Raw genomic sequence first — 14,246 nt, 5'->3', positions numbered from 1 at the left:
GAATATTTTCTCTCATTCTGTAGGTTGTCTGTTTGCTCTGTTGATCATTTCTTTAGCTGTGCAGAAGCTTGTTAATCAAGCCCCATTTATTTATTTTTGTTGTTGTTAATTACCATTGGGGTCTTAGTCATAAATTTTTTTGCCTACGCTGATATCTAGAAGAGTTTTTCCTACATTTTCTTCTAGAATTCTTATGGTTTCATGCCTCACATTTACATCTTTTATCCATCTTGAATTAATTTTTGAGAGTGATGAGAGATGGATCCTGTTTCATTTTTCTGCATGTGGCTATCCAGTTTTCCCAGCACCATTTATTGAATAGGGCTTCTTTTCCCCAGTGTATATTGTTGTTTGCTTTGTCAAAGATCAGTTGGCTGTATGTGGATGGTTGGTCTGTGTGTCTATTTTTGTGCCAATACCATACTGTTTTGGATACTGCAGCCTTGTAGTATAGTTAGAAGTCTGGTAATGTGATACCTCCAGATTTTTTCATTTTGCATAAGATTGTTTTGGCTATTTGGGCTTTTTTTCTGGTTCCCAGCAAACTTAGAATTATTCTTCTACATCTGTGAAATATGATATTGGTGTTTTGATGGGGATTGCATTGAATCTGTAAATTGCTTTGGATAGTATGAACATTTTAACAACGTTGATTCCACCCATCCACGAGCATGATATGTTTTTTCATCTGTTTATCTCATCTGTGATTTCTTTCCTCAGTGTTTCATGGTTCTCTTTGTAGAGATTGTTCACCTCCTTGGTTTAGTATATTTCTAGGTATTTTATTTTCTTTGTAGCTATTGTGAATGGTATTAATGATATTGAGTCTTTGATTTGACTCTCAGCTTAACTGTTATTGGTGTATGGAAATGCTATTGATTTGTGTACATCGATTTTGTAACCTGAGACTTTGCTGAATTATCAATTCCAGGAGTCTCTTGGTGGAGTCTTGGAGGTTTTCTAGATATAAGATCATACCATTCAACAAAAAGCGATAGTTTGACCTCCTCTTTCCTGATTTGGATGCCCTTTATTTCTTTCTCTTGTCTGATTGCTCTGGCTAGGACTTCGAGTACTATGTTGAATATAAGTGGTGACAGTGGGCACCCTTGTCTTGTTCCAGTTCTTAGTGGGGACATTTTCAACTTTTCCCGATTCAGTATGAAGTTTGCTGTGGGTTTGTCCTATATATGGCTTTTATAATTTTTTTTTTTTTATTTCATCTTGTTATGGGGGATACAGAATTGCAGGTTACATACGTTGCTCCTGTACCGCCTTTCCCCCCAAGTCAGAGCTCCAGGCGTGTCTGTTCCCCATGTCGTGCACATTGCACCCATCATGAGGTATATATCCCTCCCTTCCCCACCCCCCCTTCCCAAGTCAGCACCTTCAAGTGTTACCACTCCCCAAATGGTGCGCAATGCACTCATTGTGTAGGCATACCCCCATCCCCTCCCCCACCCCCCACCGCAGTCTGATATCCAATTGGTGTCGTTCCCAGATTTGTATTTAGGTGATGATCAGGGAAACCAATTTTCTGGTGAGTACATGTGATGCTTGTTTTTCCATTCTTGGGATACTTCACTTAATATAATGGGTTCCAACTCTCTCCAGGAGAACCATAGAGATGTCGTATCTTCATCATTCCTTATAGCTGAGTAATATTCCATGGTATACATATACCACAGCTTACTAATCCAATCATGTATTGATGGGCATTTGGGTTGTTTCCACATCTTTGCTATTGTGAATTGTGCTGCTATAAACATTCGGGTACATGTGTCTTTGTTACAGAATGACCTTTTTTCCTTTGGGTATATGCCCAGTAATGGGATTGCTGGGTCAAATAGCAGGTCTACTTGAATCTGTTTAAGATACCTCCATAATGCTTTCCACAGGGGTTGCACTAGTTTGCAGTCCCACCAGCAGTGTATGAGTGTTCCTGTCTCTCCACACCCACGCCAACATGTGTTGTTTTGGGTTTTTTTGATAAAGGCCATTCTCATTGGGGTTAAGTGATATCTCATTGTGGTTTTGATTTGCATTTCTCTGATGATTAGGGATGTTGAGCATTTTTTCATGTTTATTAGCCATTCTTATATCTTCTTTCGAGAAGTTTCTATTCATGTCATTTGCCCACTTTTTGATAGGGTTGCTTGATTTTTTCTTGCTGATTTTCCTGAGTTCTAAATAGATTCTTGTTATCAGTCCTTTATCTGATGTGTAGTATGTAAAAATTTTTTCCCATTCTGTAGGTGGTCTGTTTATTCTCTTGACTGTTTCTTTGGCTGTGCAGAAGCTTTTTAATTTAATCATGTCCCATTCATTTATTTTTGTTGCTGCTGTGATTGCCTTGGGGGTCTTCATAAATTCTTTGCCTAGGCCAATGTCTGTAAGAGTCTTTCCTACATTTTCTTCTAGAATTCTGATTGTATCACGCCTAAGGTTTAAGTCTGTTATCCACCGTGATTTGATTTTTGTGAGAGGTGAAAGCTGTGGGTCCTGTTTCAGTCTTCTACAAGTGGCTAACCAATTCTCCCAGCACCATTTATTGAATAGGGATTCTTGTCCCCAGAGTATATTCTTTCCCGCTTTGTCAAAAATTAGGTGACTATATGAGGATGGTTCTATATTTGGATTTTCTGTTGTGTTCCACTGGTCTGTGTCCCTGTACTTGTGCCAATACCAGGCTGTTTTAAGAACCACGGCCTTGTAGTATAGTTTGAGGTCTGGCAAATTAATACTTCCCATTTTGTTTTTGTTGCTTAAAATTGCTTTTGCTATACGGGGTCTTCTTTGATTCCATACAAAGTGTATAATTATTTTCTCTATGTCTGTAAAGAATGATGTTGGTAATTTAATAGGGATTGCATTGAATCTGTAGATCACTTTGGGTAGTATAGACATTTTAACAATGTTGATTCTTCCGATCCACGAGCATGGTATATTTTTCCATCTATTTGCAAGTTCTGCTATTTCTTTTCTCAGTGTTTCATAGTTTTCCTTATAGAGGTCCTTTACCTCTTTAGTTAGGTATATACCTAGATATTTTATTTTCTTTGTTGCTATTTTGAAGGGTATTGAGTCTTTAATTTGGTTTTCCGATTGACTGTTATTGGCATATATAAATGCCTCTGATTTGTGTATATTAATTTTGTAGCCTGAGACTTTGCTATATTCGTTAATCAATTCCAGGAGTCTCATGGTTGAATCCTGGGGGTTTTCCAGATATAACATCATATCATCAGCAAAAAGTGAGAGTTTGATCTCTTCCTTCCCTATTTGGACTCCCTTGATTCTGCTCTCTTGCCTGATAGCTCTCGCAAGGACTTCCAATACTATGTTGAAAAGTAATGGAGACAATGGGCAGCCCTGTCTGGTTCCAGTTCTAAGTGGGAGTGCTTTCAGTTTTTCCCCATTCAGTATGATATTGGCTGTGGGTTTGTCATATATGGCTTGTATCATTTTTAGGTAGGTTCCATCAATGCCTATTTTGTTAAGCGTTTTTATCATAAAAGGGTGTTGAATTTTGTCAAATGCTTTTTCTGGATCTAATGAGAGTATCATATGGTTTTTGTTTTTGCTTCTATTTATATGGTGAATTACATTTATAGATTTACGTATGTTGAACCACCCCTGCATCTCGGGGATGAAGCCCACTTGGTCGTGGTGGATTACTTTTTTGATAAGTACTTGGATTCAATTTGCTAGTATTTTATTGAAAATTTTTGCATCTATATTCATGAGGGAAATTGGTCTGTAGTTCTCTATTTTTGTTGCGTCCTTTCCAGGTTTTGGTATCAATGTTATATTGGCTTGGTAGAACGTGTTGGGGAGAATTCCATCCTTCTCAATATTGGAGAATAGTTTATGTAGGATGGGCACCAGTTCTTCTTTGTATGTATGGTAAAATTCAGGTGTGAACCCATCTGGACCAGGGCTTTTCTTTTTGGGAAGGTTTTTTATTGCTGTTTCGATTTCAGTTCTTGATATTGGTCTGTTCAGGTACTCTATTTCTTCGTGGTTGAGCCTGGGAAGACTATGTGTTTCTAAAAATTTGTCCATTTCCTCCACATTCTCCAGTTTGTGTGCATAAAGATTTTTGTAGAATTCATAGATGATATCTTGTAATCTCTGTAGCATCGGTTGTGATTTCTCCTTTCATGTTCCTAATGGAGGTTATTAGAGATTTTAGTTTTGTGTTCTTGGTTAGTCTAGCCAGGGGTGTGTCTATTTTGTTTATCTTTTCAAAGAACCAACTTTTTGTTTTATTAATTTCCCTTATAGTTTCTTTGTTGTCCTTTTCATTTAATTCTGATTTGATCTTAGTAATTTCTCACCTTCTGCTGGGTTTGGGATCGTTCTGTTCTTCTTTCTCCAGCTCTTTGAGTCTATTCGTTAGGTTTTCTATTTGCATGTTTTCTGTCTTTTTGATATAGGCATTTATGGATATGAATTTTCCTCTCAGGACTGCTTTAGCTGCATCCCATAGATTTTGATAAGTTGTATCTCCATTGTCATTTAATTCAAAGAAATTTTTGATTTCCATCTTGATTTCTTCTTTTATAGAATAATTATTCAGGAGAAAGTTATTTAGCTTCCATGACTTTGAGTAAGAGTGAGGGTTTCTGTTTGTGATCATTGTTACTTTTATTCCGCTGTGATCTGAGAAGATGCATGGTATAATTTCTATTTTTTTGAATTTTTTAAGACCTGATTTATGTCCTAGGACATGGTCAATCTTAGAGAATGTCCCGTGAGCTGATGAGAAGAATGTATATTCTGTGGACTTTGGGTAGAATGTCCTATAGATGTCAGCCATGCCCATTTGTTGTAGCATTCTATTTAGGTCCATTATGTCTTTGTTTATTTTCTGTTTAGAGGATCTGTCCTGTACTGTCAGTGGGGTGTTAAAGTCTCCAGCTATTACAGTATTGTTATCTATCATTTGGTTCAGATCTAGTAGGGTTTGCTTTATGAATCTAGGTGCACCTAGGTTGGGTGGATATATATTGAGTATAGTCATGGCTTCTTGATGAATTGTGCCTTTAATCAGTATGTAGTAGCCATCTTTGTCTTTTATTATTTTTGTTGGTTTGAAAGCTAAGTTATTGGAAATTAAGATTGCCACACCAGCTTTCTTTTGGTTACCATTTGCTTGAAATATCGATTTCCATCCTTTTATTTTCAGTCTAAATGCATCTTTGCAGGTTAGGTGAGTTTCTTGAAGACAGCAGATACTTGGATTGTGTTTTTTTATCCATTGGGCCAGTCTATGTCTCTTGAGCGGGGAGTTCAAGCCATTCACATTTATTGAGAAAACTGATAAGTGAGACAGTTTTTTGTTCAGCTTGTTGGGTAGAACTTCATTGTGATGTTTTCTCTCCTGGGCCATTGTGGTATCTGGAATTTGATCTTTAGCTCTTGAGTAGTTTTACATTCGTGGATCTTTCTTGTGCTGATCCGTGTGTAATTCTCTTTTGAGTACTTCTTGGAGGGCTGGTCTTGTCTTGGTGAATTCCCTCAACCTTTGTTTATCTGAGAATGTCTTGATTTCTCCTTCGTATAGAAAACTTAGCTTAGCTGGGTACAAGATTCTAGGCTGGGCATTATTCTGTTTCAGAAGCGTGAAAATGGGGCCCCAACCTCTTCTTGCTTGTAAGGTTTCAGCTGAGAAATCTGGCGTAATTCTGATGGGTTTTCCTTTGTAAGTTACTTGTTTCTTTCTCCTTACAGCTCGGAGAAGGGACTCTTTAGTGGATATTTTGGTCAGCCGCTTTTATAATTTTGAGATATGTTCCTTCCATGGCTAGTTTGTTGAGGGTTTTTATCATGACAGAGTGCTGAATTTTGTTGAATGCTTTTTCTGCATCTGTTGAGATAATCATATATCCTTTGTTTTTGCCTCTGTTTATGTGGTGAATCACATTTATTGATTTACGTATGTTGAACCATCCTTGCATCCCTGGGATGAAGCCCATTTGTTCATGGCTGGTGTTTTTTTTTATGTGCTGTTGAATTCTGTTTGCCAGTATTTTATTGAGGTTTTTTGCATCTATATTCATAAGGGATATTGGTCTGTAGTTTTCTTTTTTGTTGTGTCCTTTCCTAGTTTTGGTATTAAAGTGATACTGGCTTTGTAGAATGAATTTAGGAGAATTCCCTTCTTCTGGATATTATGGAATAATTTCTGCAATATGGGTACCAGCTCTTCTCTGTAGGTCTGGTAGAATTTGGATGTAAATCTATCTGGTCTGGCGCTTTTTTTGTTGGAAGTTTTTTTTATTACTGCATCAGTCTTGCTGCTTATTATTGGTCTGTTCAGGAGTTTATTTCTTCCCAGTTGAGTCTTGGGAGGGTATGTGTTTTCAGAAATTTTTCCATTTTCTCTAAGTTTTCGAGTTTATGTGCATAGAGATTTTCATAGTATTTATAGATGGTATTTTGTATTTCTGTGGTATCAATGGTAATATCTCTTTTTTTCTTTTTGATTGAGCTTATTGGGGTCCTTTCTCCTCTGTTCCTGATTAATCTAACAAGAGGTCTGTCAATTTTGTTTATCTTTTCTAAGAACCAACTTTTTGTTTCATTGATCCTTTGTATTGTTTTTTTGTTTCCCATTTCATTTAGTTTTGCTCTGACCTTAGTTATTTCTTTTTTTCTGCTGGCTTTGGGTTTGGTTTTCTCTTCCTTTTCTGTTTCCTTGAGATGTGTCATTAGATTGTTAATTTGTGATATTTCTGTCTTTTTGATGTTGGCATTTAAGGCTGTGAGTTTACCCCTTAGGACCGCTTTTGCTGAATCCCATAGATTTTGATAGCTTGCGTCCCTTTTGTCATTCAGTTCAAGGAATCTTTTGATTTTCATTTTAATTTCATTATTGACCCAGTAATCGTGCAGCAGCAGGTTGTTTAATTTCCATAACTTTGTGTAGAATTGAGTGTTGCTCTTGGAGTTGATTTCTAGTTTTATTCCACTGTGGTCTGAGAAGATATATGGTATGATTTCTGTGTTTTTGAATTTGTTGAGACATGCTTTGTTGCCTGAGATATGATAAATCTTGGAGCATGTTCTATATGCTGAGGAGAAGAATGTATATTCAGTAGTTTCTGGATAAAATGTTCTGTAAATGTCCATTAGGCCCATTTCTTCTAGCGTCCCATTTAAGTCCAGTGTTTCTTTGTTTATTTTCTGCTTGGATGATCTGTCCAGTTCTGTCAGTGGGGTGTTGAAGTCCCTGACAATTATGATGCTAGTGTTTATCTCTGCTTAGACTAGTAAAGTTTGCTTTATGAATGTGGGCACTCCTGTGTTAGGTATATAAATATTTAGGATTGTTATGTCTTCTTGTTGAATTGCTCCCTTTACTAGTATGTAATGACCATCTTTGTCTTTCTTCACCATTGTTGATTTAAAGTGAATTTTATCTGATATGAAAATGGCTACACCTGCTTTCTTTTGGTTTCCATTTGCATGGAATATTTTTTTTTCCATCCCTTGACCTTGAGTCTGTATGAGTCCTTGTGGGTTAGATGTGTTTTCTGGAGACAGCATATACTTGGGTTGTGTTTTTCCTTCCATTCAGCCAGCGTATGTCTCTTGAGTGGGGCATTCAGACGGTTCACATTGATTGATAGAATTGCTGTGTGGGATGCTGTTCTGTTCATCCTGTTGGGTAATACCTTATTGCTTTGTTTTACCTCTTGTGCTATTGTTTTATATGAGCTCTGAGCTTTTTAGCTTTAGGGTGCTTTTACGTAGGTGGGTATCTATTGTGCTCTTCTGTGTATAATGTAGTTCTGAATATTTCCTGCAGGGCAGGTCTGATCTTGGCAAATTCCTCAGTGTTTGCTTGTCTGTAAAAGTCTTTATTGCTCTTTCATATATGAAACTTAGTTTTGCAGGACACAAATTTTAGGCTGGCAGTTGTTCTGGTTAAGAAGACTGAAGATGGGGCCCCAATCCCTCTGGCTTGTAAGGTCTCTGTTGAGAAGTCTGCAGTTAACCTGATGAGTTTTCCTTTGTAAGTTACTTGATGTTTTCTCCTTATGGCCTGCAGCAGTTCCTCCTTCATGTTGACTTTGGCCAGTCTGATGACTATGTGTCTTGATGATTGCCTCTTTGCAAAAATCTCCCAGGTGTTCATTTGAGATTTTTGTACCTAGATGTCTAAATCTCTACCAATGCCAAGGGAAGTTTTCCTCCATTATTTCCTCAGATAGGTTTTCCAGCCCTTGTACATTTTCTTCTTCACCCTCAGGGATGCCTGTGATTCTAAATGTGCCATTTTACATAATCTCATATTTCTTGCAGGCTTTGTTTATTTCTATTAATTCCTTGTTTTTCATTTTTGACTGAGTTAATTTGAAAGAGTTGTCTTCATGCTCTGAGATTCTTTCTTCTGCTTGGTCTAGTTTATTCTTAAAACTTTCCACTGTGTTTTGTATTTTGTTAAATGAATTTTTCATTTACAGAGGTTCTATTTGGTTTTTTAAAAAATATGTCGATCTCTTTAGTGAATTTTTCATTCCTTTCCTGAATTGTTTTTCTGGGTTTTTTTGAGCTGGTTTTCCATTTTCTCTTGGATTTCATTAGGCTTCCTTAAAATCCATATTTGGAATTCTTTGCCTGTCATTTCAGTATTTTCATTTTGGTTGGTATCTGTTGCTAGAGAGCTGGTATTCCCCTTTGGGTTTGTCCTTTTGCTCTGATTTTTCTTACTTCCAGAGCTCTTGCACTGATTCCTTCTCATCTGGAGCAGCTGTCACTTCTTAATTTGGGGTTTTCTTTTGTTTAGATGGGTGCCCTCCCCACCCCCCATACTTGTAAGGATGTGTCTGTAGCATATGTTGAGTAAGAACCTTTGGCTTTGCTTGTGGGTGCTTGGATAGTGGTCTAGGTTTTGGCTAGAGATGCCTTGGTTATAGATATCCTTAGTGTGGTGGTTTTCTCAATTTCTATTGTTTTCATATATTTTGTCTGACAGTATACTCCCTGTAAAAATTTAAACATTATAGAAATGTCTAAGTCAGAAATTAAAACTATAATTCTGTCTCCCTAAAAGTTATGTGCATATTTTTCCATATTCTTAAAGTAAATGTACTAACACACTTTTATAGACATCTAATTACTTTCCAAAACAAAAGATGAATCATACCTTTTGTAAATGTGTGAGGACTTGTTTTTTTTTTTTTGCTTAGTTTATCATGAATAACTCTTTAGACCAGAACATGTACATCTATGTGTTTATTCTTTTGAATGGCCTATCATTATTACATTGTATGACTCTTCCAAAATGTATTCTATTACCTTTTCATTTTGGACATTTTGTTTTTGTTTTCTGCAGTTCCTTTTACGTGGTCTTTATAAATAATTAAAATCTTAACTTGATCATTAATTTTCAAATAGTTTTTTTATGCCACTTTGAGATTTAGGGGCTTAATCTTAAAGGATTGTGCATATTGATTATAGTTTTAATGTGGACCATTTATTAAGAAAACATTTTGCTTTTCACTGGCAATTATAGGGATGAGGCTAGTTAGAATTGTTTCTAACAGAAAATTATGCATAGATTTATTTTATATTTGTTAAGTCACATGTGCAATGTTTATTGGTACTTAAAGTTTATTTATTTGTTTATCGAGACAGGATCTTGCTGTGTCACCCAGGCTAGAGTGCAGTGGCATCATCATAGCTTACTGCAACCTCAAACTCCTGGGCTCAAGTGAACCTCCTGCCTCAGCTTCCTGAGTAGCTGGGACTACAGGCATGCGCCGCCACCATGCCCGGCTAATTTTTCTGTTTTTCTGTAGAGATGGGGTCTTGTTACGCTGCTCAGACTGATCTTGAACTCCTGACCTCAAGCAGTCCTCCTGCTTAGGCCTCCCAGGGTGCTAGGATTATAGGCATGAGCCATGATGCCCAGCCTTAAAGTTTATTTTGACTTATCAAAAGCTGTCCTGCATTGTTGCAAAATTTAAGTTTTCATAAATGAAATATGTTAATTAGTTATTGCATTATTAACTAGAAATATGATATTTACAATGTTTTAGTTTCTTATATAGTGAAAAAAAGTTACTGCAGCAGCTACTTTTAAATATACATCTTTCCTCACATTACATATTATATTTGCTTTATTGTTATGTTATTTTACTATTAATAGTTTACATTGAATGTCTTATAATTAATGTTTATGTATTGGTACATACCCCTTTTATTTGCTCAGAAATTAAACCTACTCCCATTACAAAGCTGATGGTTGATTCTTTCAATTGATTTGGTTTATGCATCTCGTAGGATAATCTCAAAGGCAAGGGATCAACGAGTGAGGTGTTAGTTTGTCTTTCCAGTGGTTTTGTGGGGTGGTACTAAGTTATCATGAGGCAGTTGTGTCATTAATACGCTGTCCTCTGTGAAGGTTTCTGTTGGTGTCTGAAATAGGACAACCACTAAGTGCCAGTATTACTTTTAAATTGTTGATATCAAATCACATGAAAGATTGTCACTAATTTTTTATATTTTCTCATGATTTTTAACTTCCTGTCTTATTTTCATTATGCCCTCATAGTTCTTAAAAGATAAAAAGCAAAGGTTTAATTTATAAAGAAAAAGGAGATCCAGCTAAAAATTTGTTGGATACTAGGGATACGTCAATTCTGTAGAGAATTCCTGGGCCCACGCCTAGGGATTTTGATTTGGTAGGTCTAGGGTGGGATTGATTGTTTTCACTCAGTATAATTCTCTGGAGAGTCATCCAAGTTGTCTGTATCAATAGCCTGTTCCTTTTTATTGCTCATTTTTTATACTGTAGTCCCCCTCCTTTCTTATCCATGGTTTTACTTTCTGTAGTTTTAGTTACTCATGGTTAACCTCAGCCTGAAAAGATTCAGTGGAAAAATTCCAGAAATAAACAATTTTTATGTTATACCTTGTACAGCCTTCTAAGTAGTGTGATGAAATCTCTCACTGTCCCACTCCCCCGGCTTTGGGGGGATGTAAGTCATTCTGTTGTCCAGCATATCCATGCTATGTATGTTTCCCACCTGTTAGTTGCTTCGTAGCTATCTTGATTATCAGATCAACTGTTGTGGTATTGCCATGCTTGTGTTTAAGTAACCTTTATTTTACTTAATGGCCCCAAAGCGCAAAAGCAGTGATGCTGACATATTGTTACAATTGTACTAGTTTATTATTATTTGTTGTTAATCTCTTGCTGTTCCTAATTTATAAATTGAATTTTGTCATAGGTATATACATATAGGAAAACACATAGTATGTATAGAATTTGGTACTGAGGTTTCAGGCATCTACTGTGGGTCTTGGAATGTATACCCCGTGGATGAGGGGCCTACTCTATTTAAGTTGGAGAACGTTCTGTTTAGTTTAAAACTTAGTTTCTGCTTTGTTTCCTTCCTAATCTATCTTTCTTTCTTTCTTTTTTTTTTTTTTTTTTTTTTAAATTGAGACAGGGTCTTGCTATGTTGGTCTCAAACTCCTGGCCTCAAGCAATCCTCTGGCCTTGTACTCCCAAAGTGCTTGGATTACAGGCATGAGCCACAGCACCTGGCCCCTAATTTCTTTTTTTAATAATTTTTTTTGTCTTAAATCTAGGTGACAAATCACGACAGCCTTCCTCAAGTCCCTCCAGTATTATCCGACGTACTTCCTCCCTGGATACTCTTGCTGCTCCGTATCTTGCTGGCCACTGGCCTCGTGATAGTCATGGGCAAGCTGCACCTTGCATGAGGGACAAAGCTACACAGGTAGGTTTATTATAGTTCTTACTCTAAAGTGTTTTACTCTGAAGGCATTTTTCATAATATTATTTGTTCTACTCTGTTCAAATTCTTGAAATATTAATGTGTATTAGAATTGCCTGAAGAGCTAATCCAGGAGTTCAGATTCCCAGGCCTCACTTCCAGATACTCTGTAGTAGGTCTTGGCTGGGGCTTGGGAATATGTATTTTAAATAGATCCCAAAGTAATTTTGATATATACAGATAATTTATGGACATAATTTTCTCCTGCTTGTTCTTTATGTGTTAGTCTAGAACATAATACATTCAATATATGGAATTTGAACATAAAAATTTGTAACAGTAAGGAATTACTTTATTTACCATCTAACCTTATGTTTTGTGCGAAAAATCTTTGTGGGTTGGGAGATGAAGACTATATTACTTTGCTGATAGAGTTTATAAATGTAACTGTCCTGATAAAGGGAGTCTGGAAGCAAAGTTTTATGCTTTTAGATTTATAAGATTTTTTTAATTTAAAAGAATCTTAAGGAATCATTCAGATCTGCCTTCTAGTTTTACAGATGAAGAAGCTGAGATCCAAGTTAATACAGTCAGTTGAAGACTGCATCTTAGTTTAATTTCTTTTATAGTACTTATCACAATTATAATTAACTGAATATTGGTGTAATTATTTAATATTTCTTATACTCAAGCCCCATGAGGGTAGGAACTGTTTTGGCATGTCCATTGCTGTATTTCCATCTCCAGGACTTAGTACTGTCTGTACCTGACAGAATAAATGCCCAAAGAATATTTGCAAAGGAGTGAATGAGTAGAACGTTTACAGATTTATTGCTAGTGAACAATGAAAAGCATTTAAAGATTTAAAAGATTCTTTATATTGGTTGTTGAACATTAGCTAAAGTACATCTCAATTTAGACTTCAAATTTACGTTACTGGTAGTTCTTTGATCCCAGCATTTTTTGAGAGAATGTGTTTTTACAGAACCAAGTAAACACACTGTGGAGTGGTTTTTGGATTTGCATGTTGGTTTCTAAAATTCCAGGTGTTTTTGGTGGGCTCAGTTTTTTTTCTGTTCTGATACTCTTGAAATTGAGTCATATTGTTAGGACAGATACTTGGGATTTGAGATTACTTTGAGGATTATATTCTAGTGGCAAGTAAAGAAATGAAAACATACGAGTCCATACTCATCAGAAGTAATGAACTTTTCTGAAATTGTGACTGTTTTAACTAGAGTTTGGAACTCTATGATTATTCAAAATCTGTAATTTTGCTGAGTTTATAATATGGAAAATGAGTGCAGTCTCTAGTTGCTTTCTGCTTAATCCACATCACGTTTAAATTTGTATGAGTTTATTTTTTTAAACGTTTCTACAATACTCTTTATTTCTCCTGCAGTTTCAGATTCAGTGGGTTCAGACATACTAATACATTCATAATACTAAGAATATACTATTATACAAGCCACTGGGAACCCCTTGATCTGTGGAAGTAATTTAGTAAGTGTTTTCAGCACGTTGCTATCACGTACCTCTGACTGTACTGAAATAAAGTATAAAGCTTGTACTGTCTTCACCTTTTCCTAAATGTCCACGATATTGGGAATGTTAAGGTTACAAATACAAAGAGAATTTATAATCATGCTGTTAATACTGTTTGTAAAGCTCATGTGTAGAGTCTCCTAAAGAATAATGTAGTGTAACTGGGCACTCCAGTCTTTCAGTTGCATAGTGGACCCCCATATTTGGCAAGTGAATTTGGCACTAACACAATTAATCAGAAGTTCTCAAATCCTTATTGGCAGATACTGTGTTTTCTTAACTTACGTATGCTAGTTAATTCAGTCAACTTTTAAAAATTGTCATAAAAACATAAAATTTTTAAATTGTGATAGATCAACTTACAAAAATTACGATGAAATATATAAAGCATAAAATTTGCCAGTTTGACCATTTAAAAATGCATGCATGCTTTGTTTTATTGTGCTTCACTTTATTGTGCTTCACAGATACTTCATTTTTTACAAATGGGAGGTTTGTGGCAATCCTCTGTTGAGCAAGCCTGTTGGTGCCACTTTTCCAACAGCACGGGCTCACTTTGTTCTCTGTGTCATATTTTGGTAATTCTAATAGTATTTCAGACTTTTTCATGGTTATTATATCTGTTATGGTGATCTGTGAGCAATGATCTTTGATACTACTATTGTAATTGTTTTGAAGCACCACGAACTATGCCCATATAAGATAGCAAATGATAAATGTTATATGTGCTGTGACTACTCTATGACTAGCTATCCCCCATCTCTCTCCCTTTCATTGAGCCTCCCTATCTCCTCAGACACAACAATATTGAAATTAGACCAATTAATAACCTTTCAATGGCCTCTAAGTGTTTAGTGAAAGGAAGAGTTGCATGTCTTACTTTAAATCAAAAGCTAGAAATGATTAAGCTTAGTTAGGAAGGTGTAATGGAAAGTTGATTGG

At 36.0% G+C, this 14,246-nt stretch overlaps 1 protein-coding gene across 1 annotated transcript in view; it reads left to right on the top strand.

Annotated features, from left to right (window-relative positions):
• Positions 1–14,246, top strand: part of FAM117B (family with sequence similarity 117 member B) — an 82,864-nt gene that overhangs the window by 41,247 nt on the left and 27,371 nt on the right. Inside the window, exon 2 of the mRNA XM_069468617.1 lies at positions 11,611–11,762. Within this exon, the coding sequence (XP_069324718.1) occupies positions 11,611–11,762 (152 nt within the window). The remainder of the gene's footprint in view (positions 1–11,610; positions 11,763–14,246) is intronic.

This window comes from Eulemur rufifrons, chromosome 1 (genome assembly GCF_041146395.1).
Source record: "Eulemur rufifrons isolate Redbay chromosome 1, OSU_ERuf_1, whole genome shotgun sequence".
NCBI lineage: Eukaryota > Metazoa > Chordata > Mammalia > Primates > Lemuridae > Eulemur > Eulemur rufifrons.
This window is presented reverse-complemented; position numbering and strand designations above follow the sequence as displayed.